At 55.3% G+C, this 27,675-nt stretch overlaps 1 protein-coding gene across 5 annotated transcripts in view; it reads right to left on the reverse strand.

Moving 5' to 3' along the window:
- Positions 1-628: 628 nt before the first annotated feature.
- RPS6KA1 (ribosomal protein S6 kinase A1) overlaps positions 629-27,675 on the reverse strand; it is a 36,342-nt gene continuing 9,295 nt past the window's right edge. For 2 of the 5 annotated variants that reach the window (XM_029228468.1, XM_029228470.1), the window contains 20 exons: positions 22,377-22,493; positions 22,022-22,103; positions 20,048-20,128; positions 19,787-19,866; positions 18,279-18,385; positions 17,515-17,552; positions 17,025-17,167; positions 16,577-16,647; positions 16,174-16,262; positions 15,150-15,214; positions 14,792-14,894; positions 13,236-13,366; positions 11,546-11,671; positions 11,235-11,324; positions 10,696-10,854; positions 3,680-3,841; positions 3,360-3,436; positions 2,961-3,078; positions 1,914-2,051; positions 629-1,575 (listed from right to left, as the gene is read on the reverse strand). In XM_029228468.1, coding sequence (XP_029084301.1) covers positions 1,453-1,575; positions 1,914-2,051; positions 2,961-3,078; positions 3,360-3,436; positions 3,680-3,841; positions 10,696-10,854; positions 11,235-11,324; positions 11,546-11,671; positions 13,236-13,366; positions 14,792-14,894; positions 15,150-15,214; positions 16,174-16,262; positions 16,577-16,647; positions 17,025-17,167; positions 17,515-17,552; positions 18,279-18,385; positions 19,787-19,866; positions 20,048-20,128; positions 22,022-22,103; positions 22,377-22,493 — 2,100 coding nt within the window. In that variant the 3' untranslated portion in view covers positions 629-1,452. Of the gene's footprint in view, positions 1,576-1,913; positions 2,052-2,960; positions 3,079-3,359; positions 3,437-3,679; positions 3,842-10,695; positions 10,855-11,234; positions 11,325-11,545; positions 11,672-13,235; positions 13,367-14,791; positions 14,895-15,149; positions 15,215-16,173; positions 16,263-16,576; positions 16,648-17,024; positions 17,168-17,514; positions 17,553-18,278; positions 18,386-19,786; positions 19,867-20,047; positions 20,129-22,021; positions 22,104-22,376; positions 22,494-23,340; positions 23,678-25,262; positions 25,373-27,675 lie in introns of those variants that run through there. The other 3 variants (XM_029228467.1, XM_029228469.1, XM_029228465.1) reach the window with 3 other exon arrangements.

Below are 27,675 nucleotides of genomic sequence, written 5' to 3' on the forward strand. Positions count from 1 at the left end.
TGGAGCCTTTGTCCTGACTCTGCCCTCTGCTTCCTGGTCCTGGCTGGGCCCTTCTCATCATTCAGATCTCAGCTTGTGGGTCACCTCCCCGGAGAGGCCTTCCCTGATCACCCCATCTCTCATCCCAATTTAACTCTGCATGTCTCATCAGTAGCTGACCTTTGTTTACTTGTCTGCTTCCCCACTGGAAGCAAGACCCAGGAAAACAATGACCTTGTTTTCTACTTGGTTCACCGGCATCTGGAACAGGGCCAGCATAGGTACTCAGAAAAAAATTGTGTTAGGAAATGTCATTCCCCCAATGAGCCTCAGTTTCCCCATCTACTAAACAGCGATAATAATATAATAGCATCTTCCTCACAGGGTTGTTAGGATTAAATGAGAAATACGTGTAAGGCCCTGGCACTTGGTCACTAGTGGCTAGTAATCCCATTACTATAATCAATACCATATTGGAATCCCTGACAGGAATGTGTGGGCAGAGCCAGCGGGACTCCCACATGCTCCCCAGCTGAGCTCCAAGCAGCTGGGCTAATTGGCCCTGGCCCACTACTTGTCACTGCCAAAGTCCTCAACACCCAATAGCAGAGGGAGGGCAAATCCAGGGATGACAAGTGGAGACAAGCGAGCTTCAACTCAACTGTAAGTTTATTAGAAAGGCCGTGGACAGATGAACCCTGAGTTACCAGCTGAGGAAGGAATGAAAAAAGCCCCTGCCCCTCTTGGCCTGCCCCACAGGCCTCCTGTGAATTCTGTCCTGCGGCAGACTCCAACAGAAGTCAGCCAAAAAGTGCTTTCCAGATGCTCCTTCAGGGGCTGCCCGACCTGACTGCAGAGGACCCAGTGGTACGGCCAATGTGGATGCTGGTGCCTGGAGCTGGGAGCCACGGGGCCTTGGTCCTCTCCTCTAGCAGAAAGTGGTTCCAGAACCCCCAACAGAACAGAACAGAAAAGGAGCCGATGGGGATAGAGCAAGTTCTGCCAAACAGCCAAGGGCTCTGGAAGGTGACGCTGGACTGCCTTGGAGGTGGGTGCAGATGGCTACAGATGGCCAATTGTAGGGGTCCCCCCCAGGGGGACCCTAAAGCTGCTCTAAGGAGTCTCAGCTACAGACAGCCCTAGTGTGACTCAGTACCCCTCCTGGGGCTGCACTGGCTACTTCTGCTCCCAGAAAGGCAAATGGATCTTGTAAAAATCCATGGTGGTTGGTGCCATTTTTTTCTTAAAAAAAGACAAGAGTTTGTACAGTGAATCGATTTCAACCAGCAGAGCCTGAACCGAGAAGAGTGCGTCCTGGGGGAGGAGAAGGCACTTCTCACGCCCTCCCCGGGGTGATCTGGGCCCCCTCGGGGCTCCGCTCCCTCTGGCCCTGTGACTCAGGCCCGCTCCCTCTGGGAAGTACGCTGCCTCCGTCGAGCTAGCACTGCCCTGCGGCCCGGATGCTCTGGCCCCTCACAGGGTGGTCGATGGCAGCTTCCTCACCCGCCGCTGGGCCAGGATAGACGACTCGATGGGCTTCAGCTGAGGGGTGGGCTTGGAGCTGTTGAGCGCAGAGTATGTAGCTGCCATGGCTCCCTGGGGGAGGAGGTGGCAGTCAGTTCCCGAGGGTGGGAGGCGCGTGTGCTCCAGGGCCAGGCCAGCCCCTCCCAGTGTTCCACAGCCCCCACAGGCCCCTGTTAATCCCGCCTTGGTGGTTCTTCATGGTCATCAGTCCTGCCTTATCCATCAGACTGGAGGCTTCAGAGCTCAGGGGCTGAGCCCCCTAGAGGAGCAGGGGGGCCATGAGTGCACTGTAGACACCCCTGCATGTCAGACTGGGGCTCCCTGGGAAGAGACACACATGGCATCTCCTGGCTCTGCCACCCCAAGTCCCTGCCCATGGAACCTTGACTTGGCAGCCTGGGTGTCTATACCTTCACAGTCTGCAGGTCCTGGTGGGATAGCTGGCTCTGGGGGAGCTTGTCTTTCTGGGTGATCCACGGGTGCTGCAGGACCTGCTTAGCTGTGAGGCGCTGGTGTGGGTCCACATGCAGCATCTTGGATACCAGGTCCTGGAGGAACAGCAGGAAGGGGTTGGTGGGAAGGGCTAGCAGGGGCGCACACAGCTGTGTCTGTAAGGCAGCCATCTCCTGCCATCTCCCACCTGGACCCTTGCAGTGGCCCCTTCGATCCACTCTCCACACCACTCCACGGCCTCCCCGAGCACATGCCCTTCTTCAGGACTTCTTCCTGGAAGGCCGTTTCCTTTCTCTTCCACCTTCTAGAAGCCATGCAGGAAGGTGGGAAGAACCTAAGGCTGGGGTTGGGCAGGTTCAAAACCTGACTCCCCTGCTCATCAACTGCATCTCCTGGGCAAGTTACTTTAACTCTCTGAGCCTCAGTTTCGCCTCTGAGAAACGGGATAACAAAAATACCTGACTCATAAGGTTAATGCAAGGTGGCACTGTTCATTAAGGGCTCAACCTCTGTCTGACACAGAGGTTCCCATGACTGGAACCCATTGCTAACAGTGAAAGCTCAAACGTCCCCTCCTCTGAGAAGGCCTCTCTGCCCGGTAACCCGGGGCTCTGCTCGCGTCTCCACTGCCTGTACCCCTGACCAGGAGGACCTGCCTCTCCGCACCTGGCATCTCTGTTCCTTGCGTGCAAGCCTGTCTCTCACCTCACACTAAGTTTCCCCACGGCAGGGGCTGTGATGATGCAGCCCTCTGTTCCCCTACAGGGCCCAGAACACGGGAAGGGCCAGTAAATGATCACCAAGTTGTTTCCAAACAAGGTGTGGGGGGCAGTCTGCCTGGGAATCTTTCACTTGGAGAAATATGGCAACAGAGATTTGTGGGACATTCCACTTGGAGAAATGAGGCTGCAGGTCACCTGTTTGTGAAATGCTGAAAAGCCCTGGGATGGGACCCTGCCTCCCCCCCCCACGAATGAGCAGGGTCCAGATCCTTACAGACTCACCTTGGCTGTGTCTGAAACCGTGTTCCAATTTCCCCCGCTGAGGGTGAACTTCCCACTGCCGATTCGGGTCAGGATTTCCTCTGGTGTGTCACTGGGTCCATTGGCAAATGGAGTGTATCTGGGGAAAAGTCCACCCAGTCTGGGTATAGCCTCTGGCCTCCATCCTGGGGCCAGGGGTGGGGAGGGGTGGGGGACTGTGTCTCCCCCTTCAGACGGGGTGCTCCCAAGGGTGGCACTTCCTCCTCCAGGTGGAGCTCCCAAAGGCAGGGCCATGTCCCTGTCTTCAGGCCTTCCTGAGGCAGGGCTGAGTCTCTCCCATCAGACAAGCACCACCCCAGCTACACTAGGGCTGGAGGAAGGGGCGGGGGGCTGAGGGGGGCAGGCCAGTGGGGTACTCACCCCGCCAGCATGGTGTACAGCAGAATGCCCAGGCTCCAGATGTCGCAGCCCTCGTCATAGCCCTGGCGCTTCAGTACCTGGCAGGAAGGGAGGCAGGGGAGGGTGGTCTGTCTGAGGGGCTGTGGCGAGTGGCCCCATATGCTTGCCTGCTCCTCCCCAAAGGGTAGGACAAGGGTCCCAGGCCTGGGCTGATCCTCCCTTGGTACCCGGGCCAAGGCCACAGAGACGGGTTCTGGGCAGCGTGGGGCCTCTGGAAGGGACACAAGGCTCCCCGTGCCAGGTCCCCTCACTCTTGCAGCTGAGGAGGCCAGGCCACTCACCTCAGGCGCCACGAAGTTGGCGGTGTAGCAAGGTGTCATGAGGAGCCCGTTCTCAGCCCGCAGCTGCTTGGCAAAGCCAAAGTCGCAGATGCGCAGGCACTCAGGGTTCCCAGACTCGTCCACATACAGGATATTGCTGGGCTTGAGGTCCCTGTGCACAACCTGGGGGAAGAGGGCCCGGGTCAGTTCTCCATGTGGGCAGGCTGCCGGTGGCCCAGGTCCACTGCCAGGGATGGGAGAGTTAGAAGACGGGCCCAGAGAGGGGGCAGAAGGACCCAGAATCTGAGAGGGGAAGGGGCTACAAAGGGGCCTTAGTGCTGCTGGTATTGCCGACTTGAAACTTCTAGGTCAATGTCTGTGAGGCAGCTCTAACTTCACTGTCCACACGGAACTCCTCAAATCCGCCATCACACAATCTCACCTAATGGCAACTCCATCCTTCCCATTGCTTGGATTGAAATCGTAAGAGTCATTCTCAATTCCTCTTTTTTTCTCGTATTCCTCAATCAATCCATTAGCAAACTCTGCTGGCTCTACCATTAAAATATACCCAGAGCCCAAGCACTTCTCAGCCCCTCTCCTGGCAGCACGCTGATCCCAGCCACTATCATCCCTCCCCCGGGGTTACGGCAGCAACCTCCTAACTGGTCTTCCTGCTTCTGACCTCACCCCCTACAGCCTGTTCTAAACAGAGCAGCCAGAGCGATCCTATTAAATGTAAGCCAGATCATGTCCTCTCCAAGGGTTCTGCTCTCAAGAGGAAACGTCTTTACGATGGCCTGATGGCCCCACCTCATCTCTCCCCTGCCCCCTACCCACGTCGCTTGCGCTCTCTGGTCCTCTAGCACTCTCCTCCTTGCTCAGTTGGCTTTGGCCACAGCAGCCTCTTTGCTCTTCCTTCAACATGCCAAGAGCCTTCACACTTGCTGTTCCCTCTTTCTGGAATACTCTTCCCTTAAGCATCGGCCTGGCTCATTCTCATTTCTTTCAGGTTTCAGCTCAAATGTCACCTTATCAGTGAGGCCTTCCCTAGACCACTCCATATAAAATAGCAATCACGGACCTGCACTCCTTAGTCTCCTCACCCTGCTTTATCTTTATCCACAGCATTTACCACCATTGGATATTTACTTAATTGTCTTCTGAACCCACCCACTGGAATGTAAGCTCCACGGGTGTTTTGCTCACTGCTGCATCCCAGCGTTTAGAATAGTTCCCAGCACAAAGTAGGTATTCAATAAATAACTGCTGAATGAATGGATGAATGACACTTAACTAGTGAGGCCTTAAGCAAATGACTTTCCTCTGGCCCCGTTTGCTCATCTGTAACCTGAGGGGGCTGAACCACTCCACTTACTTTTCAACCACCCCCTCTCCCTTGGCATGGTTCTATTCATAGTCATTCCTCTATTACCTAATTATCGACAACTCTCAGATCTCTGACACTAACCCACAGCTTTCCTGAGTCCAGGCTCATATAGCTGCTTACCAGACTGCAACCACTGAATGTCCCATAGGCCCTCAAACCCAACACATCCCAGACTAAACTCATTCTCACCCTCCTTCTCCTCCTCCCATGAGCTCATGGTACCGCCTTGAGCACTGTCAAAGACCTTCAATGGCTCCCTACTACTTGCAAGATAAAGCCTGAAGTCCCCATCCTGGTGTGGAAGGCTCAGCTGTCCGTTCCAGCCTTTGTCTACCACATCCCTCAAGCGCCCTGAGCTCAGGCCAGTGGGGGTTCCTTCAGCCATAAATAGCCGTATCTGTCTGTGGAACGCTGGCTCACCCCCAGCACCGAGCACAGGGACTCGCACAGGGCAAGTGCTACGTGAATGCTGTGCAATGAATGAATGAATCACACCTCTGAAACACACAGAGACCTTGCAGGTTAGATCAGCTGAGTCTCACAAGTTAGTTGGCTTCACGAGACGGTCCTTGCATATTCCCCGTAGAGCCAGGCCAACAGGCTCAAGGGGCAGTTGCTGCGCACTCCAGCTGACAGTCACCATACAGCAACTCGGGCCCAGGTTTCAAAAGCAGCCAAATTACCAAACCAAACCAAATCCCAAACAAGAAAACACCCGCACTGTGGAGGCCAAATGCAGCCACTGAGCCAACAGGCTGTGGCTCGGGTGGAGTTGTGATTTCAGTCAGGAGGCAGATGGGCCAGAGTGTGAACCCTGGCTTTACCAGCAGTAGCTGTGTGGTCTTGATGCGTCACTTAACCTCTTTAGTCCTTGGTTTTCTCACCCGTAAAATGGGGCTGATGAGAGTGCTCGGCCCCCAGGGTTACAGGAAGGAGCATATGAGTTATGTACCAGAAATATTTAGCACAGGGCTTCGAAAATGGCAGCTGCTGTCATAGTAACGCCAGCACTCCCTGGGGCTGAGCCCCACCATCATGCTGGACATTAAGATACAGTGAGTGCTTGTTAGGACGCCCTTAAAAATTAGAAGACAAGAAGGGTAGGAAAATGAAGGGACAGATGCTGTGCAAAGCAGCATCCGATCACACACAAGTTAGGGGCACAGACTCTGGGGACAGTTTAGCGATGAGGCTTTTACTTAAGCTCCCAGAGCCTCAGCTCCCTCACTTATAAAATGGGCAGAGTAATACTAATACCTCCTTCATAGGTTCGTTGGAACAGTTAAATGAGTTGATGTGCAAAGTGCTTAGAATGTGTCTGGCCTGTGGAAAGTGCTATGTGGAGCGGCGGCACCTCTGTCATCACCAGCACCATCGGAGGATGTGCATTAGGGCGCCTGTGACCAGCCACACACACACAAAAGGGTGAAGTTCTTCTACATAAATCATCTGGCTAAACAGAGAAGTCGAAGTGTGAAGCCCTGCTGAGTTCTCAGACAAGCTGCCCCCGGCATGCTGGGGCCCTTACAGAAACAATACGAGGGAAGCAAGAGACCTGAAAGGGCCCACGTATTAAACAAAGAACTCTTGCAAAATAGATGAAAAAGGCAGACAACCCAATTTCTTCAAACGGACAAAAGACTTGAACAGACATTCCATAAAAGAGGCTGTCCAAATGGCAATAAGCCCACGAAGAGGTGCTCAACTTCATCAGTCATCAGGAAAATGCAAGTTAAAACCACTGTGAGATACCATTCCTCATCTCCTAGAATGGCTGTGATTAAAAAGACGGAAAATACCAAGTGCTGGAGAGCACCAGAACTCTCACCGCCCCTGGGAGGAGTGTAAGTAGGTAAAACAACCCTGAAAAACTGGCAACATCTACTAATGACGAACATACACTGCGCTGTGACCCAGCAGTTCCAGTTAGGTTTACGCCCAGCGTTAAAATGGGCAAGTGTTCACGAAAGACAAGTGTAAGAATGTCACGGCAGCATTATTTGTCACAGTCAAAAAACTGGTAACAACTCCATGTCCATTAACGGTAGAAAGAACAGTTAAATTGTGGTCTATTCATACAGTAGAAACCACACGGCAACGAGAAGGAGTGAACTGCAGTCACACAACATCGCAGATGAATCTCAGAGAGTGCTGAGTGGCAGAAGTGAGATATGAAAGAGTACGTTTATATAAAATTAGAAGTTCACGGGCTTCCCTGGTGGCGCAGTGGTTGAGGGTCCGCCTGCCGATGCAGGGGACACGGGTTCGTGCCCCGGTCCGGGAGGATCCCACGTGCCACGGAGCGGCTGGGCCTGCGCGTCCCGAGCCTGCGCTCCGCAACGGGAGAGGCCACGACAGTGAGAGGCCCGCGTACCACACACACACACACACACACACAAATTAGAAGTTCACTTAGAATGGTTATCCTTGGGGAGGGGAGGGTGCAGGGACTGGAAGGGGCTCGAGGGGGTTGGGGGGAACTGGAAATCCTTCAGTTCTTGATCTGGGTGCTCAGTTACATGGGTGTATTCACTTTTTGAAGATTTATTGAATTATACATGATGATTTGTTTATGTGATATTTCAATAGGAAGGTAACGTTAAAACAAACAGGAGCTCCCAGTGGACCCTGCTCCTGGTCAGCCCCTTCCCATTCCTCGGCTGTTATGAGATTCCCAGCTTCTAGACCACAGATGCTGCCAAAGGATAATCAGCCCCGAGAATCTCCCTCCAAATACCTCCAAGAGAGCTTCCCATTTCCTCATCATCTACCCCTGGTATTTGGAAAGGGCCAGAAGCTTTAGAAGCCCATAGATTCCAAAATCCCAAAGATTTCCTTTGGGCAAGAAACAATATTCTCCCATGACACCCCACCGAGCAGCTGTCTGTACTGGAGCGCACTACCCCTCGTGGAGGGGCTCACTACTTTTGGAGGCAGCTCCCACTCTATAAAGCCCTTCCCTGCTCTGAGTTTAGGGGGCCCACTGGAAACGCACTGCTTCAGCTCTGTCTTCTAAACCTTCTTTGGGTAACATTACATTAGCTAGTACTCACGTGAGAACAAAACAGGAAAAGGAAGCACATTTACTGTCTGACCTGACATGTTTCCATATCAGTCTGTTTGCACTGGCCATATCAAAAAACTAAACCACTTCAAACATGACCATTAACAGTACATGTGGTAAACAAACTGAAGCTCTGGTTATGAGGTAAAGATCTTTTTCACAAAACTTTTACTTTATTTTTACAAACCCTAATGAAAGGATTGATTCAGGCCAAGGTCCTGAAAGGCTGAAACCATGGCATGAAGGGTCGGTGAGGACCTTTATGATACACCTCAGGCCCACCCACTGCCCGCCACCCATTCACGCATCCCCAGACTGTGACCACCGACACCACTGATGACTAACGGGGGCAACGAGATGTTGGCTCAGGGACGTGATGCTTTGTGAAGTACGCTGTGCCTCCCATGGAGTGTTTATTGACTCCTTGATCCCCAAAAGAAGTTGAAGCTAAACCTAATTAAGACTTTGGAGCACCTTGCAGTTTACAGGAAATATAGGCAATAGAGAAACAATTAAAATGATGCCATGAGGAAGCAAACAGACACATTCAGAATGTGGGACAGGGAATTCCCTGGCGGTCCAGTAATTAGGACTCCACGCTCTCACTGTCAAGGGCCCAGTTTCGATCCCTTGTCGGGGAACTGAGATCCCGCATGCCATGCGGCACAGCCAAAAAAAAAAAACCAAAGAAGATTTGGTGAATCTTGGGACTTCCCTTACGGTCCAGTGGTTAAGACTCCATGCTTCCACTGCAGGGGGCGCAGGTTCAATCCCTGGTCAGGGAACTAAGATCCCCCGTGCCGTGTGGCTCAGCCAAAAAAAAACCCAAAAAAGATTTGGTGAATCTTAAAGGGAAATGTTTTTCCTTGTACTATTCTCTTCTTTTTTTAAAACTTTTTATTTCATATTGGCGTATAGTTGATTAACAATGTGTTAGCTTCAGGTGTCCAGCAAAGTGATTCAGTTATACATATACATGTATCTATTCTTTTTCAAATTCTTTTCCCATTTAGGTTTTTACATTATATTGAGCAGAGTTCCCTGTGCTATACAGTAGGTCCTTGTTGGTTATCCATTTTCAATATAGTGCTGTGTACATCCCTTGTACTATTCTTTTAACTTTTATATAGGTTTGAACTTTTTCCTCAATAAAAAGTGGGGGAAAATACTCCAGCAACAACAAAAAAGAAAGTAAGAAATTGAAAGAGGGAGAAGGAGGGAGAAGGAGAGGGAAGGAAGAAAAGAGGGAGGGAGTGGGGTAAAAATCTTGACAATTCTTGAATCTGGTTACGGGGGGTTCATTATTCTATTCTTGTACATTTTGTATATGTTTGAAATTTTTCATACTAAAAAGTTAATGTTGGGCTTCCCTGGTGGCGCAGTGGTTGAGAGTCTGCCTGCCGATGCAGGGGACATGCGTTCATGCCCCAGTCTAGGAAGATCCCACGTGCCGCGGAGCGGCGGGGCCCGTGAGCCATGGTTGCTGAGCCTGCACGTCTGGAGCCTGTGCTCCGCAACGGGAGGGGCCACAACAGTGAGAGGCCCGTGTACCGCAAAAAAAACAAACAAACAAATAATAATAATAAAAAGTTAATGTTAAAAAAGAAAAGGCATAGCAATGATCTGGTCCTGTTTCCCCGTAATGTTTATGTGGCTTTTTCCAGGGGCCCACGCTGGACCATGGTGCTTCCCTGGCACAGCACCTCACTTCATGCCTCATCCAACCTGTGAAGGGGCAGCTCTTACTGTCATGAGTTTGCAGATGAGGGGATGGCTCAGAGAGGTGAGAGGTTTTCCCAACCTAACACGCAGAACTGGACACAGCCAGTCTCATTCCAGAGCCTGCGTCCTTAACCCCCGTACTGCCTGACCAGAAGCACCCTAAAACATCATCTCGTCCAGAGAGAAACTCATGCGGACTCTGTTTTCAGCTTTGATACCCTATAAGGACCTTTTCTAGCTCCGCCTTGTGCAATGATGAGGACAAGTCCTACGGTTCGGACACACACTCTTCTGTAGCACCTGCTGTGTTTCCAGCAGCATTTCCTCTTGCATCCACTTCCTCTGTCCTAACAGCAAAACCCATGGCCGGATTCACCACCCTGAAGCCTTGCAGCTCCCACAGTGATCCTGCTCGTTCTTAACTTAAAGCCTCACTCCCCATCTGTAGCTCTCCACCCAAATTCCTCAGTCAGACATTCTGGCTCCATTCTTCCTGGACTGTGTGACCTTGGGCAAGTGAGCTCACATCTCTGAGCCTCAGCCTTCTTACCTGTAAAGTGAGGCCAATAACAGCACCTACCTAACAGGGTTGTTGTGAAAATCAATTGAGATAATGTAAGGAAAGAAGTCAACATGACGCCTGCCTCAGTCCTGAACAAATGTTCATTTTCACAGTTTGGCCTCATCTCTCCCTCCCTCCCTTCCTTATGTCCATCCACTTGCCCCCTCACCCATCCCAAGTCTCCCCTCTGTCTGGCTGGTTGAAGACTGCCTGGGCCAGTCATGGTTCATACACTCTGTTTACGGTACGACCCTTGGCCGCCCCCCATGCCCACTTGGTGCCCCCGACCCAAGACTTACCCCCTGGGAATGCAGATACTCCACGGTCTTGCCGATGGTATGCAGGACGAAGCTGGCCTCACGCTCTGAGAAGAATTTCTGCCGTAGGATCTTATCCAGCAGCTCCCCTCCCCGCATCAGCTCTGTCACCAGGTACACGTGTTTGCCATCATCGTACACCTACCAGAGACCTCACCATCAGGCCCCTCCCCTTGATGCCAGGCCTGGGCCCCTTGGCCACCAGCTCACCAGGACAGGAAGGAAGGAATGACGTGAGGCTTGGGCGTGTGTTCTGCTCTGTGCTTCAGTCACCCTGGCAGGGCCTTCACCTATCTGGGCCCCTGGACAGGATGCTGGCTCTGTCCTGATGGGCAGGAAAGCTCTCAGAGACTGCCTGGGTGTGAAGTGGAGGGCACTTGGGTGCAGCCAGATCAGAGGCACTAAGGGGCCTCCCCATCCATAAGCACAGGAGGATCAGAAGCCAAAGGAATGGCAGCCCCGAGACGGTCCTAGAGTCGAGGGCCCCCATCCCCAGCCCACTCTCGAGGACCCCCACTTACATCTTTCAGAGTGATGATGTTGGGGTGCTGCCCGTACCGCAGAAGAATCTCAATCTCTTCCGAGGGATCTCGCTTGCTCTTGTCGATGACCTGAGGAGAGGGGTGCATGTGGTGGTGTCCAAGGGACCGACTCCAGACACCCTTCCCGCCACAGAGCCCACGCTGCAGGGCGTGGAGTCTCAGCCGCACACCTTTCACCCATCCACAGAGCCTCAGGCACCAACTCTCCCCCACCAACGGGCCAGGGCTACGTGGCCCCCCACCTCCACCCCACCGAGTGGCCTCGGCCGAGACAAGGTCGAGAGGCCTACCTTGACAGCATACTCCATGGTGGTGGCCTTGTGGACACAGCGCTTGCACTCGGAGTAGGAGCCCACACCGATTGTCTCTTTTACCACATAGCCGTCGCTAAAAACCAGGTTCTTTCCGTGTAGTTGCTGCAGGAGACCAACAGGTAGGACTGACCCCGAGCTCTAGGATGCAGAGGTCATCCCCCCAGAACCCGAGGCCCTGGCACTGTGTAGATGGCACCGGGCAAGAGGCTGGAGGCCAGGGGTAGAATGTTGGCTGTGTGACCTCAGGCAAGAGTCTGCCCCTCGGGCTTCCGCGGTGGCGCAGTGGTTGAGAGTCCGCCTGCCGATGCAGGGGACACGGGTTCGTGCCCCAGTCCGGGAAGATCCCACATGCCGAGGAGCGGCTGGGCCCGTGAGCCACGGCCGCTGAGCCTGCGTGTCCGGAGCCTGTGCTCCGCAACGGGAGAGGCCACAGCAGTGAGAGGCCCGCCTACCGCAAAAAAAAAAAAAAAAAAAAGAATCTGCCCCTCTCTGGGCCTGTTTTCTACACTATATGATGGGCACACTCACTCTCGCCAGGGTGCCTGGCTGCAGTCTGTGGTTAGTGGGTGCTGGAGGGGGCAGGCAATAGGCCACAACACACGTGGAGCGGTCTGAAGCTCCGAGAAGCCCAGGCAGGACTGAGAGGGATGCAGGAGTCCTGAGCCAGGTCCCAGCTCTGCCACTTACGTGGCCTTCAGTGAGTCGCCTCCCCTTTCTGGGTGACACAGCCCACCTCAAGGGTGTCTCGAGGCTCTGAGACATTAACAGTATCAGATGCTGCCATGGTGCTGAGGGTGTGGCAGGCACTATTCCGAGCACTTTTCACCAGGTGACCCACAGCCCGTGGACGGCCCTGGTTCATGTCTGTTGTCCTCACATCCAGTCTGGTTTAACGTTTGTCCGCGACCAAGATATCCCAGGTGGATAATAAATCACATAGTCACCTTAACTTTACACACATCAACTCACATAATCCTCGAAACAATCCTTGGAGAAAGGTTTTATCATCAACCCCATTTACAGATGAGGAAACTGAGGCACTGGGAAGGTGGATGTCCCCTCCACAGTCCCTGACCTTGGAAGCTCTGACCCAGGCAGGGGGCTCCAAAGTCTACATTCTTTTTTATTTTGTTTGTTTGTTGTTGTTGTTGCTGTCGTTTTGCGGCCACACGGTGCAGCATGCAGGATTCTAGTTCCCCGACCAGGGATTGAACCCACAAACCCCTGCAGTGGAAGCATGGAGTCTCAACCCCTGGACCACCAGGGAAGTTCCCGAAGTCCACCTTCTTGCCTCTCGACTCTAAACTTCCTACAGAGCCGGGAAAGTGTGCAAATGGGGGACAAGTGGAAGGAGACCCGAGGGCCACGCCACCCACCCCCGTCAGGACCAGCCACTCCCCAGCAGCACCACCCTGGGCACTCCCTGGCATTTACCCAGGCCCTACAATGTCCTGGCTCTGTGTCAGGAACCTCATAACCGTGCTGTTATCCCTGTTTTACAAATGGGGAAACTGAGGCTCAAGGAGGCTGGAGGCCCAATGGGCTCCACAGTGGCGTCAGGGTTTGAACCCAAACCTATCCAAGTCCAGAGCCTGTGTTCTCAGCCGTCTGCCTTGTGGCTTCTAGGTGGAAAAGGACAACTGAGCAGCAGCCTCCTGCCCCTCACCTGTACCACCGAGTGCAGGGGCGCCTGCGTGGCCCGAGGCTTGCCGTCATCCTCCATCAGGCCAGTGGCCACGAAGCTGAAGCCACGGAACAGCTGATGGGCACCAGCGCTGGGGGGGATGCCTGGGGAGTCTGCAGGGGCAGGAGAGGGATGTGAGCCAGAGGAGGTACCCTTGACCCGAGGCAGCCCAGCAAAGCGGACCACAGGGGCTTCCAGGCCTGCCTCAGCAGCTGGTCGTTGTGGCAGCCTGAGCAGGGCCCCTCATCCCCGGCCTTAGTTAGCCCATCTGCCCATGTGTGTTTAGACCAGCCCAGCCCTTACACACAAGGAACAGAAAGACCCTCACCTCTGCCACCCGCCCAGGCCAAGGCACTTTATCCCTTTCTGGAGGCCTCCCTGCCTCTGGTCTGCCCCTTCAGGTCCATCTTCTGCGCAGCAGCCAGAGGGATAGTTCCAACCACAAGTCTACCCCCTGCCTGTACCCTTCAAATGCTCCCCTCTGCCCTCAGGAGAGCCCAGCTCCTCTCTCCCCATTCCACAGCTCAGCCACGCCAAGCTTCTCAGGTCCTTAAGGAAGACTCCGAGCCCCTGCACATGCTGTTCCTGCTAACTACAATCCACTCCTCGTCCATCCTTTGAGGCTCAGCTTACACACTGTCCTCTGAGAAACCTGGCCTCATGCTGCTCCTCCAGGCCCTCGCCTCATCAAGCTGCACTTGTCGTGCTGCCCAGAGCTGTCCTCATGTCTCTTCCCCCACTACAGCCTGAGCCATATGAAGGCAGGGCCTGGGTCTGTCCTGTTCACCATCAATGCTCCCATGGCTGGCACACAGTAGGGACTTGGTACGTATTTGTCAGATCAACAAATAAAGATGGGACAGACTGCTTGGAGAAGTGCTAAGCTCCCTGACATCAGAGATGTGCAAGCCACAGTGTGAAAAGCACCCCCTCTGCTAAACCTGCCCCTCCAGGAGACCTTCCAGAACGAACACTCTTCCCCAATATCTAGCCAAAATGTTAGGATTTACCAAGTTCCCTCCCAGAAGCCCCCCTACTTGGCTTCTAGCAGTAACCCCAGAGACTGAGTGGGTCTACGGCTGAGCCCACGCTTCAGATGAGTCACTGAAGCCCAGTGGTCAGAGTAGCCAAAGCCGATTCCCACGCTTGCCCCTGACCTGTGGGCACTGTCACCTCTGCTGCCAGACCGTCTCCACCTCATGTTTGCCGGGTCAGACACTTCAGCCCTGACGTGAGTGTGAGCCTGATGCGTCTGGTCTTCCCAGTGGGCTGAAGATGCCTGGGGCAGGAGTCCTGACTTCTCTATTGTGGCCTGAAGGCCACCCCCACCACCTCACCCAGGCACAAAGAGGCCCACAGAATCCCGGAGTGGGACGACCAGGCAGAATGAGATGGAGACAAGGAGTCAGAGACCCATCCACCTGTCTGCCCACACACCTGGGCCTGCCGCAGCCCTGAACACCCCTGTGCCCTAAGAGGCCCCTGACTCCCTGCTTCCCTCCTGTACCAGTCCAAGACAAACCGGACAAAGGGCGCACCCTTGGGCGTGCGGGATGTGAACTCAGTGTCAAAGTAGAAGGTGTCATCGGGTTGTGCCACAGCCGGCTTGAAGGGTGGCTTGATCTCGCGCCGGTACAGCTTCTGCAAGGCGGGGCGGGCACAGTGGTCACCTTGGCACCTCCATAGCCTGCCAGCGGCCCCGTGCAGGAGTCAATGGCCTGGACAGAGCACAGGCTATGCAGACAGGGCATGACCGCTTGCCCTTGGGATGCGAGCCCATGCCTCCAAGGCCATGGTGTCACCTCTGCTTCTTATGGGAGGCCCTAGGCAGTAGAAGCCCCCTCCGACCACAGCTGAATCCCTGACTGGGGCTCTGGGGTGGACAGACACACTCACATTCCAGTCAATGGTGGAGTAGAAGACATGCCGCTTGATTTCCTCTGCCCCATCAGGGCCGGAGCCTGAAAAAGCCCAGATGAGAGGTCTGCCTTGGGATGCTCCAACCCGCAGACACCCGCCCTGTCCTCCGAGCAGCCTCGCCTCACTGTGGTCTGGGACCAGTGGCTGGGCTCACGCTGCCCCAAATCCATCCAGCCATCACCCCGAGGCCTACTGCCCACTCAGCATTTTCCACTGTCTGGAGCCCCTCTATGAACAAGCTCCAATGTACTGACAGGAGAAGGAAAGCCCAGAGAAGAGAGGCCAGGCAACGTGCCCAAGGCCAAAGTCAGGACAGGCCGAACCTGTTCCGAGATCTGCAGGGGGCCCCCACCTCCCTCCCAGCTCAGGCCTCATCTCTGCTGCTCTTATCCCATTGCCCTTGTCAGCCACCAGACAGGCTCTCACTCCATTCAAGCCCAGGGACCTGGACGGGACCTTACAAAGCTGGTCATGATCCAGGTGAACCCGGGAGCCAAGGAGTCAACACATACTGAGCAGCTGCTACAGACACATTCGCTGACTTCACTTAATCAACAGAGCTTGAGATCATTGTCCTCCATGGAGACGAGGACCTAGGGCTCTGGGGGGAGAAGTCAACTGCCTTGGGTCACTTCGCTCACAAATGGTACTCACTCGATCAACAAATATTTGTGGAGGGACCACTGTGTACCGAGGCAGTGGGGTCCTGTCATGGGGCTGGGACTGGGGCCTGAGCCTCTGACGCCTGAGCTCGCGCTCCTTCCGTGCGGGGCCTCTGTCCTCATCCCCAGGGGGAGTACAGATGACTCAGTTCCTGCCTTCCCCCTACACACAGCTCACCCCACTGCCCCAAACGCCACACATGGAGCCAGAAAGCAGGGTGGCCAGAGGCATTGTCTCCCCACACAAAGGACAACGGCCCCTTTCAGCCCCAGATGTGGCCCCGTGGCCTAGGCCGCAGCTGTACCTCGCTCCCCTCCCCTGAGCTGGGGCTGCTTACCGAGCCGGTTGGCAGGATTCCGCTTGAACAGGGACCGCAGGAGGCTCTGGGCTTCCGTGCTCAGAAACTGGGGCATGCCTAGCTTTGCCCTGAAATGGCCCCCAGGTCTCGTCAGGGCTGAGCTCCACCCCAGAGGCCCCGTCTCACCTCCCACCTCTGTCCACGTCTAGTTTCCAGCTCAGTCCAGACAAGCCATCCTCAAACTCCCCTCCCAATGACTCAGGGATTCCCCTCCCACAGGCCCCTAAGGATGAAAAGGGAGCCCTAGAAAGCACAGTGCTCAACCCAGAGGAGTGTCTCATTAATGGGGAATCTGAGGCAGGTGCAGGGTGTTACTCTGGCCCCCAAACTGGGGCCAGGCGTGGAGGAGACCCTGAGGTGTCAGAGAGGGGCTGGAGCTTACTTCAGAATCAGTGTCATGGTCTCCTTCCGGTCCTTCCCCTGGAAGGGCAGGGAGCCCGTCAGCATCTCAAACTGCAGAGGCCAAGGGTCTGTTCAGGCTCTGGTCCCATCTCCCATGCCCCCCACCTCCTCCCACCCCAGCCACTCAGCTCCAGGCCTAGGAGTTCCGCCTGGATCAAGAACTGCATCTGCCCCTCCCCAATCTGTCAATCAGACCACGAGGAACAGTACTAGGGGTCCAAAGCTGGGGAGAGGCCCAGCACAGGGCTGGGGGTTGAGCCTGGAATCCTTCCAAGGAAGGAAACTGCAGCTGGGTGGAGGGTGAGGCCAGCTTAGCTGTGAGAGGACAAGAGGAGAGCCTTAGAGACCATCAACCACCCCCTTACACAGATGGGGAAACTGAGGCCCAGGGCCTGGGCTGGATGCTTTACCCCTGCCTGGGCACTCACCATCAGCACCCCATAGGACCACCAGTCTGCACTGTGGGTGTGGCCCTGGCGGTTGACGACTTCGGGGGCCATGTACTCCACCGTCCCACAGAAGGAATAGGCCTTCTTCTCGTGGTCAATGGCCTCCTTGCTCAAGCCGAAGTCTGTGGCAAGGAGGGCAAGAAGACACATCTTCAGGACCCCCTGCCTTCCTTGCTGCCATTCCCTGCACACCTATCCCTCCTGCCCAGAGGCCTGAGGGCATCACCCCCATCACACTCAGGAGGAAGCTGAGGCCCAGGGAGGTTAGGCGACCTGCACAAGGTTACACAGTGGGGAGCTGGGATTCAAACCCAGGCCCTTCCAGGTCTGGGGCCTGGGCTTTTGACCGCTTCCAAGCGCCTGGCACAGCCTCTCAGAAAAAGCGGATCCCCTGGCACTCAGCCCAGGCCCGTCAAGAGCCCATCCTGCCCTCCCCTGAAACCGGAGGGGTCAGGTGCCCTCCACTCACCAGTGAGTTTGATGTGGCCTTCCTCATCCAGAAGGATGCTGCAATGGAGAGATGGGAGTCAGGGCGCCCCAGCTGTGGGCCCTCGGTGAGTTCAGGGGACACCATGGGGCCTGCGGGGGTCGGGTCCAGCCCAGAGAAGGTGATCCACCCAGGGCCGCTCATCTGATGAATGGGCAGGTGGAGTGGGTGTTGGTGGTGCCCTGTAGGTGTGTTGCCTACCTTCTTGCTAATTCTTGAAACAACTGTGTGAGGCAGGTACTTTCATGGCCCCATTTTAACAATGGGGAAGCTAAGGCTCAGGGAGGTTAAATAACTCCCCCGGTCATAGAGCTAGTAGGTGGTAGAGACAAGATTTGAAATCGGGTCTGCCTGACTCTAAAGCCACATCTCATTCCACCTCAGCACCTGCCCCTGGCTCCCAAGTTACCACTTGAGAATATTCAGATGTTAAGGAAAATTCTAGAAAGGGCCATATCAAGGAATGACCTTCAATGGTGGCATCTCAGATGTCACACTGGATTGGCAAAAAAAGTAGGCAACACCCAGGCACAGAGGTACCTGGCCCTTGGTAATGGCATTACTAGAGATCAGGCAGCCCCTCGGGTGAGCCTGCTGCCTCCACCACTCTGCTCCACCCACCCGTTCATGGGGCAGCCCATCAGGCTGGCTCCGTATCCCAGCAGGCTGGCTCTGTCCTAGAAGAGGCCCCAGGGCCTGCCTCTGTACACCCTAGGGAGGCCGGGCGCGGCTGGGCCTTCACTCACTTCTCAGGCTTCAGATCTCTGTAAATGATGCCCAGGCTGTGCAGGTGGTCCAGGCCCAAAGCCAGCTCGGCCAGGTAAAATTTCACATCCTCCTCCGTGAACATAACCTGCAACAGGCGGGAGAGGGCTTCAGCTGGGATCACTTCTTCCTCAGGAGCTGGGTCACTGGGCAGTCAGCAGCTTCCCAGTCCTCCTTAGAGATTCCAGTGCCATACATCCTTCTCTGTATGAAGGGGTCCGAAGAATAAAATGACTAGCGTCCAAGTCACTCATGGTAGCACTGAAATGCAAACAGCGAAAGGCTGGAAACAACCCAAGGGTCAAGCAGTAGACTAGAATAAACTCTCTCCCCCACATAATGGAGTGCTATGCAGCCATAAACCAGAACAAGGATTCCTCCATGTTCTGATATGGATCCATCTCCAAGATACACTGTTGTGAAAAAAGCAAGATAAAGAACGGTACATACAGAACAGTACTTTGTATGTAAGAAAGTAGGGGTCAGGATTCAGAACACACAATGAATTGGTTTGTATTTCCAAAGAAACGTGGGAAGCTTAGATAAAAACCAATAAAATGTTTATCTGTGGGGGGGTGGTAGAGGGGGCTGGAGTGGGAGGAAGACTTCTCAATGAATATTTTTCTTTTCAATCATGTATTATCTATTTAAACGTTAAAATAACATTTTAAAAATTTAAAAAGTTTGGTTCTAAAAAAAAAAAAAAGTTTGGTTCTCTTCTAAAGTTTAAGTTGTATTAATGGTCCCATTTTTATATTTGGCTCAAATTCTTTTTTTTTTTCCAAATAAATTTATTTATTTATTTTTGGCTGCGTTGGGTCTTTGTTGCTGCGTGCGGGCTTTCTCTAAATGTGGCGAGCGCGGGGCTACTCTTCATTGCATTGCACGGGCTTATTGCGGTGGCTTCTCTTGTTGCAGAGCACAGGCTCTAGGCGCACGGGCTTCAATAGTTGTGGCATGTGGGCTCAGTAGTTGTGGCTCGTGGGTTCTAGAGCACAGGTTCAGTAGTTGTGGCGCCTGGGCTTAGTTGCTCCACGGCACGTGGGATCTTCCCAGACCAGCGCTCGAACCCGTGTCCCCTGCATTGGCAGGCGGATTTTTAACCACTGCGCCACCAGGGAAGTCCTCAAATTCTTTTATGTGAGTTCAAAATCCTTTTGGTTAACGGGACATAATGTTAAAGCATCTAGCTTTCTAGGTGGATTGGGGCTTCTCTGCATCCTTCATAGCCCTGCGCAGAGAAGCCCTGAAAGAATGGAGGTGAAAGAGGTGAGAGCCACCCTTAGCTTCTGGAATCAGGGCAGCATCAGATCCAGAGCCTGATTCTCCTCAGACCACCTTGGGGGAAACTCTCAGAGGCTTTGCCAGGGAATGGGCTCTGTCCCAGGGTGGGTCAGGGACTGCTGGGCAGGTCTGGGGAGTCTCAGGTTGATGTCTCACTGCCGTGCCAGCTCCATCCTGGTGCCCTGGCAGTGGGGTGTCAGCTCACCTCTTTAGAGAGCCGTGTGAAGAGGTCTCCGCCACGCAGGAAGTCCAGAATAAGGTAGAGCTTGCCCTCAGTCTGGAAGGCTGGGGAGATGGGAAAAGGCCATGGTGGAACCAGCTGGGCCCTGGGCCCTGCCCCTCTGATCCCAACTTCCTTAGCCTGCTGGGTGGCAGACAGGGCAACATACAGGGAAGGCAACAGCCCACCAGCAAGGGCAAAGGCTGGCAGGTAGGGTAGGAGCTCAAGTAGGGTCTGCAGTCTCACCGTAGTGCAGCTTTACCACAAACGGATGGTTTACATCAGCCAGGATGTCTCTCTCCATCTTGGTCCGAACGCGGTCACGCACTGGTCAGAGGAAGAAGGAGGTTACCAAGGGTCTGGCCACCCAACACAGCTACGCCCAGCCCTGGTTAAGAAGGACTCTCTTTTCTACTTGTTCCTCCCATCTCTTGGCAGTGCCCAGGGCTGGCCCTTGGCCCTGCCCATCTCTCTAGCCCTGTCTCTTGCCATGCCCCAAGGAGGCCATTCAATCCAGCCAGTCTAAGCATCCTGTTCCTTGTGTACCCTTAGCCTCTGCCCCCGTGGCTCCCCCTGGGATGCCTTCATCAGCCCCCTCTCCATCTGGCATAAAAATCCCTAATTCCAGTCTAGGGCAGATTCTCTGGGCCTGAAATTCAGACTCACGGGTCTCAGCAGACATCCCACAAACACTTTTTTTTTTTTTTTTTTTTTTTTTTGCGGTACGCAGGCCTCTCACTGTTGTGGCCTCTCCCGTTGCGGAGCACAGACTCCGATGCGCAGGCTCAGCAGCCATGGCTCACGGGCCCAGCCGCGCCGCGGCATATGGGATCTTCCCGGATCGGGGCACGAACCCGTGTCCCCTGCATCGGCAGGCGGACTCTCAACCACTGCGCCACCAGGGAAGCCCCCCCCCTTTTTTTTTTTAAGGAGTAAAAGTCCCGGAACTTCCCTGGCGTTCCAGTGGTTAAGAATCCGCCTGCCAATGCAGGGGGCACGGGTTCAAGCCCTGGTCCGGGAAGATCCCACATGCTGTGGAACAACTAAGCCCGTGCGCCACAACTACTGAGCCTGTGCTTTAGAGTCCTCAAGCCACAACTACTGAGTCCACACGCTGCAACTACTGAAGCCCACGCGCCTAGAGCCTGTGCTCCGCAACAAGAGAAGCCACTGCAATGAGAAGCCCGTGCACCACAACGAAGAGCAGCCCCGGCTAGCCGCAACTAGAGAAAGCCCGCACGAGCAACGAAGACCCAACACAGCGAAAAAGAAATAAATAAAATAAATAAATTAAAAAAAAAAAAAGGCTACTCCCATGTGAGCCCACACCCTTTGAGGCTACAACCCACGCTCTCCCGGGCTCCCTGGCCACAGCACCAACTGCACCGCGCTGCAGAGTCTGCTCAACCTCTCCTGCCCCAGCCTGGGAGCCCTTCGCAGCATTCTTCTCCTCCCACCATCCCTCCTGGGGAAGGACTCCCATCCCTACCAGGATGGCCCTGGAGCACCACAGCTGCATCACCCCACAGACAGCCCTTTGTGGCTCCATGACCCCAAGGCCAATGCCTCCTATTCTCCGCCACCCACCAGCCCAGCCGGGGCCCGCTTCACTTGGTCAGTGGCCACACTGGTTCCCAGGCTGGTCAAAGAGACACTACTGGGCCCAAAGCCCACTTCCAACCACCCTCACGCCCTCTGCAAGTCCGGGATTCTAGACCTGGGCTCAGCTCCCTTCTCTGAGCCCATCCATCTCTGCGGCCTTGCCTTGACCCACCCTCTCCTACCCACCCAGCTGCCTCCTTTCCCGGGTTCCCTCCTCTCCTCTCATGCCCTTCTCCACCCCGAGACGTCTCCCGCTGACTCTCCTAACATTGCGAAGCAACTCTGCTGACAGCACAAGGCCCCCCGCAAACACAGTGCACTCTCCCCCTGCCTCCTTCCAGGCACCTTCAGCTACAGTCAGCACTTGGCTTAAGGGGAGCAGGAAGGGGTGGGGTTAATCCCCAGAAGTCTGTTCTTCTGAATGGACCCTGTCTTTGCTATCAGCTGAGGTGGGGGATGAGGAGCGGCTGAGAATAGGCCTGTTTCTGTACCTTCAGACCAGGTACTCCTCGTGACAGAGCTATCTCCTCCATCAGACCCAAGGCCCTTGAGAGCTGGGCTGTCTCCTTCAATCTGTGCCCAGCCTGGGCTCCGCATGGGGAGGTACCCCCCACTCACCTTTCAGTGTCGCCTTCTTTAGTACCTTCATGGCATACAGGTGCCCACTGTCAGGCCGGGTGACCTTCCGCACCAGGAAGACCTGAGAAGGCAGCGGGGGGGGGGGAACCAGGGGAGGAGCTGGGCAGGGGTCGAACACATCAGCTCCCACACGCTCCAGGTCCTAGGCTGACCTCCAACTTCCCTAAGCACCAAGTTGACCTTGTGTCCCCACTGGGTACCACGGTGACCTCTCTCCTCCTCCCCTTAGACCCATCAACCCTTGCCCTCTGATCTTTTAAGCTCCAAGGTGACCCTCCCACCTGCCCTCTGACATGACCAGCGCTGCCCTTCCAGCTGTAGGCTTAGGACTCACTTTGCCAAAGGATCCCTGGCCCAGAACCTTGAGGAGCTCAAAATGGGAGGGGTCGGCTTTCTCAGAGCCAGCCTTGACATGGTGCGTGATGGAGATCTCCTTGAGGACGTCTTCATCCTGATGGAGGAACAGAGCTGGTGAGCATGGTGGGCCCCATTCAGGTCAGCATAGGGCATGTCCCCCCATCCAAGTCTACTCCCACCGGATCTCAGCAGACAGGGTCCTACAGGCCCAACCAGCCAGCTACCCTGACAGGGCCTCCCAGTTCATCAAGAGCAAAAGCCGGGGAGGGGAAAATTACCAAGGTGCCAGGTCAGGTGAGCTCCTATACCTCCTGCTGCTCCAGCCTGCTCAGGCCCAGAGGGATGCCCAGGCATGGCCGGGTGGAGGCAAGCCCAGGCTCTGGCTGAGGCCCACGAACCTGCCCCAGGTCCTCCCTGTGCGGCTCCCCTCCCCCTGCTGCAAAGGTTTTGGTTTTGCCACAATAGGAAGTAGGGTTTTTTCTCATACTGGGAAGGCACAACTGGGCTTTTGTTCCTGGTCAAGATGGAAGATGGGCTGTCTCTGGCTAGAAGGACAGGGCTGAGATACACAAGAACCCAAGAGTCACCTCAGACTCCCCCACCAACTGGGTAAGTGCCAGTCTGGGGTGGGTAGGAGCTAAGGCCAGAGACTCTATGCTCCACCCTCTGAAACTTCCTTCATACAAGTCTACTAGAAAGCCCTTGCCATGTCCCAGTTGTTCTAGGACCCCTCTGCCCTCCCTCCAATCTGTCCATATGGCCCTGGAGCCCTGAAGTGCCTCCTCACTTCCCCAGGAAGCAAGTCTGGGCAGGGTCCAATCACCCAGTAGGGACAGGCGTGGGCAAGGAGAGCCCAGAGCCAGCTGAGGCTAAACTGGCTTCCAAGGCACCTGCTCCAAGGGCCACAGTCAGGCCAGGCCTAGACATCTGGGCACACTCACCGAGTCCCGCCTGGGGCCAGGGCCAGGGCCAGGGGCAGGCAGAGAAGTCTGGCTGATCCTGGGCCGCTGCTTCCTGGGCAGCCAGGGAAGCAGGGCCCAGAGCCGCAGACGGGGCAGCTTGGGATCCCGCTCCATCCGCCTGGGCTGGGCAGAGGCACCATGGCAGGAGCAGGCGGCGTCCGGGGCTGCTGCGGAGGTGGCCAGGCCCAAGGCGGATGTGCAGGGTGAAGGCGGGGGCTGGGCCCAGCCCAGGACTGCCAATCACTCAGGGTCTGTGGTTTCCCAGCTCCCTTACCACGCTCCCTTCCTCTCTCTTCCCCCTCCCTATTGCCTGAGGGCTGCCCTCGGGCCCTCCTCCCCATCCTCCCTGTGGGCCTTCAAAGGGAAAGCCCCATGCCAACCCAGCTACTGAGGAGTAGATAGGTACCCAACAGGGAGAGACAGGCAACTAACATCTAGAGGCAGATAAAGAGGGACACCCAACAGGCAGAGGCAGGCATCCTACAGATGAAGACAGATGAAGGTGGGCATCCAACAGATGGGTAGGAGAGTCCACATGCCCAACAGGCAGGGATGGATAGGGGCATGTGCCCAACAGGCAAAGGTAGGAAGAACACACATCCAATAGGCAGAGACAGATGGGGACATGTACCCAACAAGCGGAGGCAGGAAGGGACTCATACCTAATAGGCAGAAGTGGACAGAGACTCATACCTAACACGCAGAGGCAGATGGGGACACATATCCAACAGGCAAAGATAGATGGGGACATGTACCCAACAGGCAGAGACAGATGGGGATCCAACAGGCAGAGGCAGATGGGGGCCTGCACCCAACAGGTGGAGACAGATGGGGACATGTACTCAACAGGCAGAGACAGAAGGGGACACGACCCAACAGGCACCCAGTACGTGACATGTACCCAACAGGTGAAGACAGACACTCATGAAGTGGAGACAGAGACAGGAGCTCAACAACAGAGGCAGGTGGGCAGCAGTCAGCATCAGTGAGGCCCAAAGAGACTGACAGATACCCAGGGCACACATACAGGCAGGAAAGACACAAAGACACCCCGAGAGTCAGACTCTGGACTTAAGGGAAGACCTCCAGGTTCCTGCTAGTCTGCCTGGGGGCAGGAATGCGATGGGACATCACCTGCAAACTCCCAGCACTTGGGAGAGCAGTCTGGTATTCGTGGCAGACTCATCTCTGAGGAATTCCATTTCTCTGGAGTTTCCTTCCCATGCTATGGCCTGAGGGGCCCAGGATCAAGACACTGGAGACCGAGATGGATGTCTCCTGAGTGCAAACTGATAGCTTTGATCCAAATATCCCAAAGCTGTCATCCCCCACTTCAGGAACAAGAAACTGAGGCCCACAGGACAGTGACTCACCCAGGCTCAACGTGAACAGGTGGCAGAGCCAGCTCAAACCCAAGTTCTTCCCCTGGTTACTGCCTGGCCTGGGGTCAGCAGACCTCAAGTACCAGGAAAGCGTGGGCAGGTAAGTCAGCCAGAGCCATGTCCTGCCTTTCCAAGCCTGCCCCCTCCCTTAGTACCAGGACAGTCTGGGGACTTCCCATTCTAGATGCTGACCCTCAGAGACACAGCCCCATCTTCAGGGGATCCTGAACAGCCACAAAAGCTGCAGGCTAATCAGGCCCCTGAGTGCAACCCAGTGGGTGGGACAGGCAGAAAGCCCAGCTCAGAGAGGGGCTGGGGAGGGCCAAGACCACACAGCAACCCCTACCCACCCCATCCTGAGGTCTGAATCTCCATGTGTCTGTCTGCCTCTGACTGAGAACACTCCCTGGGGACACAGGCAGTCACCCGGAAACCCCAGGGGACACAGCCACCCCCAAACCCATTCCTTGCCCAGAGTCATGACAGACCCCGCTGGAGGCAGGCCAACCCTCTGCTCACCTTTCTGGGATAGGGGAGTGAGTCTCTCTCAACTCTGGGGAAATCTGCCAGGGTCTGCATGGTGGGGCCCAAGCTGGCGGTCAGAGGGCCCAGTTACTCCCCTTACTTCTGCTTTTTCAGCTTTCCTGGCCGAGCAGGCAGGGTCCCTGACCCCCTCCTTCTCACTTCCCCCTCTTCAGGGAGGAGGGACAGAAGACAGCTTAGGCTCCCCTGCTAAGGAGGGGACAGTGCAGACACCAAACCCAGGGCTCCAGGGTGGGCCCAGAGAGACACCCCTCATCTCCTCTGATCCTAAGGAAAGGAGACTAGAACACAGACAGAAGTTACAAGGAGATGAGGCAGTGACACAGTGGGTACCCCACACCTGCAAACATCCCCTGGAGAGAATGGGGGGCAGAGGTCACCAAGGCCACCATCTCTGACTGTCCCGGTCCAGAGCATGGGAAATCCTTCCCCCGTAGTGACCTTCCCATGGCTGGGCCCGCCCAAAATGGCAGCCCACAGAGCGGGCACCACCCTGCCCTAAGAAGCCTGCCAGCCCAGGGCCCTGGGACGGGCAAGGGGGCAGAAGGCCCTAGCATGAACCTCACAGAGGCCTGAGAGGAGGAGCAGGTAGCCATGGGGCAGGGGTTGACCAGGCCCAGCCCTTTGCCACATGGCCTCACCACATCACTGACACCAGTACACCCACAGAAAATGACACACACAAATGCACACAGTCCGATGATCGGAAACCATTTCCACAGACATCCCCTATGTGGAAACGCTCCCACGTACACCGAACTTCCCCTTCCAGTCCCCACAGGGCCTCCAATAACTGCCTGATGACGGCCTGCTGGGTGTTGTGAAAGATGCTTCCTTAGACCGAGGCCTCTCATTGTACTCCAGCTTCTTCTGGGGCGTCTGGGGTCTGGAGGCTGGGGCAGTCCTGAGAGCCCCAAAGCTCTCTGGTCCAGTGCCGGCTGGGGCCCCCCAACCCTTGCATCCCTCGGAAGCAAAGGAAGACTCTCCATGGCTAGCAGGATACGGGAAGGGGCAACAGGAAGGAAACTGTCTCGGAACTGCCTTCACTGAAGGGAACGTGCAGGGCCTGTGAGGCCGCTGGTGGCAGGAGTAGGGAGGACAGCACCAGACCCCATCCCCTGGTCCCTGCCCCATTCCCCCTAGAGATACTTCCTCTTATTTACTTCCTCCCACAAGGCAGCTGGAGAGAAGCCCAGATCCCCCCCACCTGATCCCTGGCCCGTAGGGTCCCCACACTGGGCCTCCCTCCAGCAGCTGCAACCCAAGCCCACCTGCTAATCTCTGGCCCTAACGTACACCAACAGCCCCTCCCCCAGCTGGCACCATCTGCAGGGCCTCCCAGGACTGCCCCCTCTGACGGGACAGATGTCCCCAGACGCCTCTCCCAGCATGCCTCTGGGCAGGTGAGGAGGGATCTACATTTCCCAGGCATCCTTGATAGGGGAGGTGGCTTTGGGCCCGAGGCCAGGACTGGCATGGAATGACAATGAGAATTGTGCCTATTAATTGAACATTTATTGCATGAAGTCATTCTTTCCCTCAACTTTTGTTGGTGTGGATTCTGCCAGGTCCTGTGTCCTAGCTCCAAGGAAGTACTGATCCCATTTCAGGGAGGAGAAAACTAGACTCAGAGAGAAAGTAACTTGCCCAAGGCCACATGGCCAGAAAGGGGGAGAGCTCAGGGCAAAATCAACCTGTTTACTTCCAAAGCCTACACTCTAAGCATTTCATTATCACCTTCCTTGCAAGCCCTGCCAGCCTGCCTCCCCTCTGGAAATCACTCACAGCTACTGGCCCGCTGCTCTGTCCTCAGGCCAGGAACCAGACACTAGGAGGCGCACATGTTAAGGCAGACCTGTCCCCAAGATAAATACACAATAACAAGACACAACTGTCCTGGGACACAGTGCAGTCAAGGTGCTGTAGGTGCCCAGAGGCTCTAACTGTCTACCTGGGGTGAGGTCCAGGAAGACAGGGCAGTCCAGCTGGACCCTGGAGATGAACAGGAGTTGGCCAGGCAGAGAGGAGGACAAATTTAGACACTCCGTGTAGGAAGAGACCAGCGTGGAAAAGAGGCTTGAGGCCAGGAGTACAGCGTGGGGAGTTAAGAACCGTCTACTCACTAGCTGAGTGTTCCCAGGCAAATCTCTTTCCCTGTCTGAGCCTCAGTTTCTTCTTCTATAAAACAGAGGTCAAAACTAGATTGTTCCACCCTCAAAAGGTTGTTTCTAGAAGCAAAATGGGCCACAGAAACAAAGGGATGTGGTAAACAGAATTCCCTGGATTACACGGGCACTCTTACTGCCGCAGGGTCTCCTCTGGGCAGGCTGAAGGGACAGAGCCCAGCAGGTCTCAGGTGCTGGGAAGGTGGGCTAGCCTGCCCTGGCTA

The sequence above is a fragment of the Monodon monoceros genome, unplaced genomic scaffold, assembly GCF_005190385.1.
Source record: "Monodon monoceros isolate NGI ecotype Baffin Bay Population unplaced genomic scaffold, NGI_Narwhal_1 Super_Scaffold_18, whole genome shotgun sequence".
Classification (NCBI taxonomy): domain Eukaryota; kingdom Metazoa; phylum Chordata; class Mammalia; order Artiodactyla; family Monodontidae; genus Monodon; species Monodon monoceros.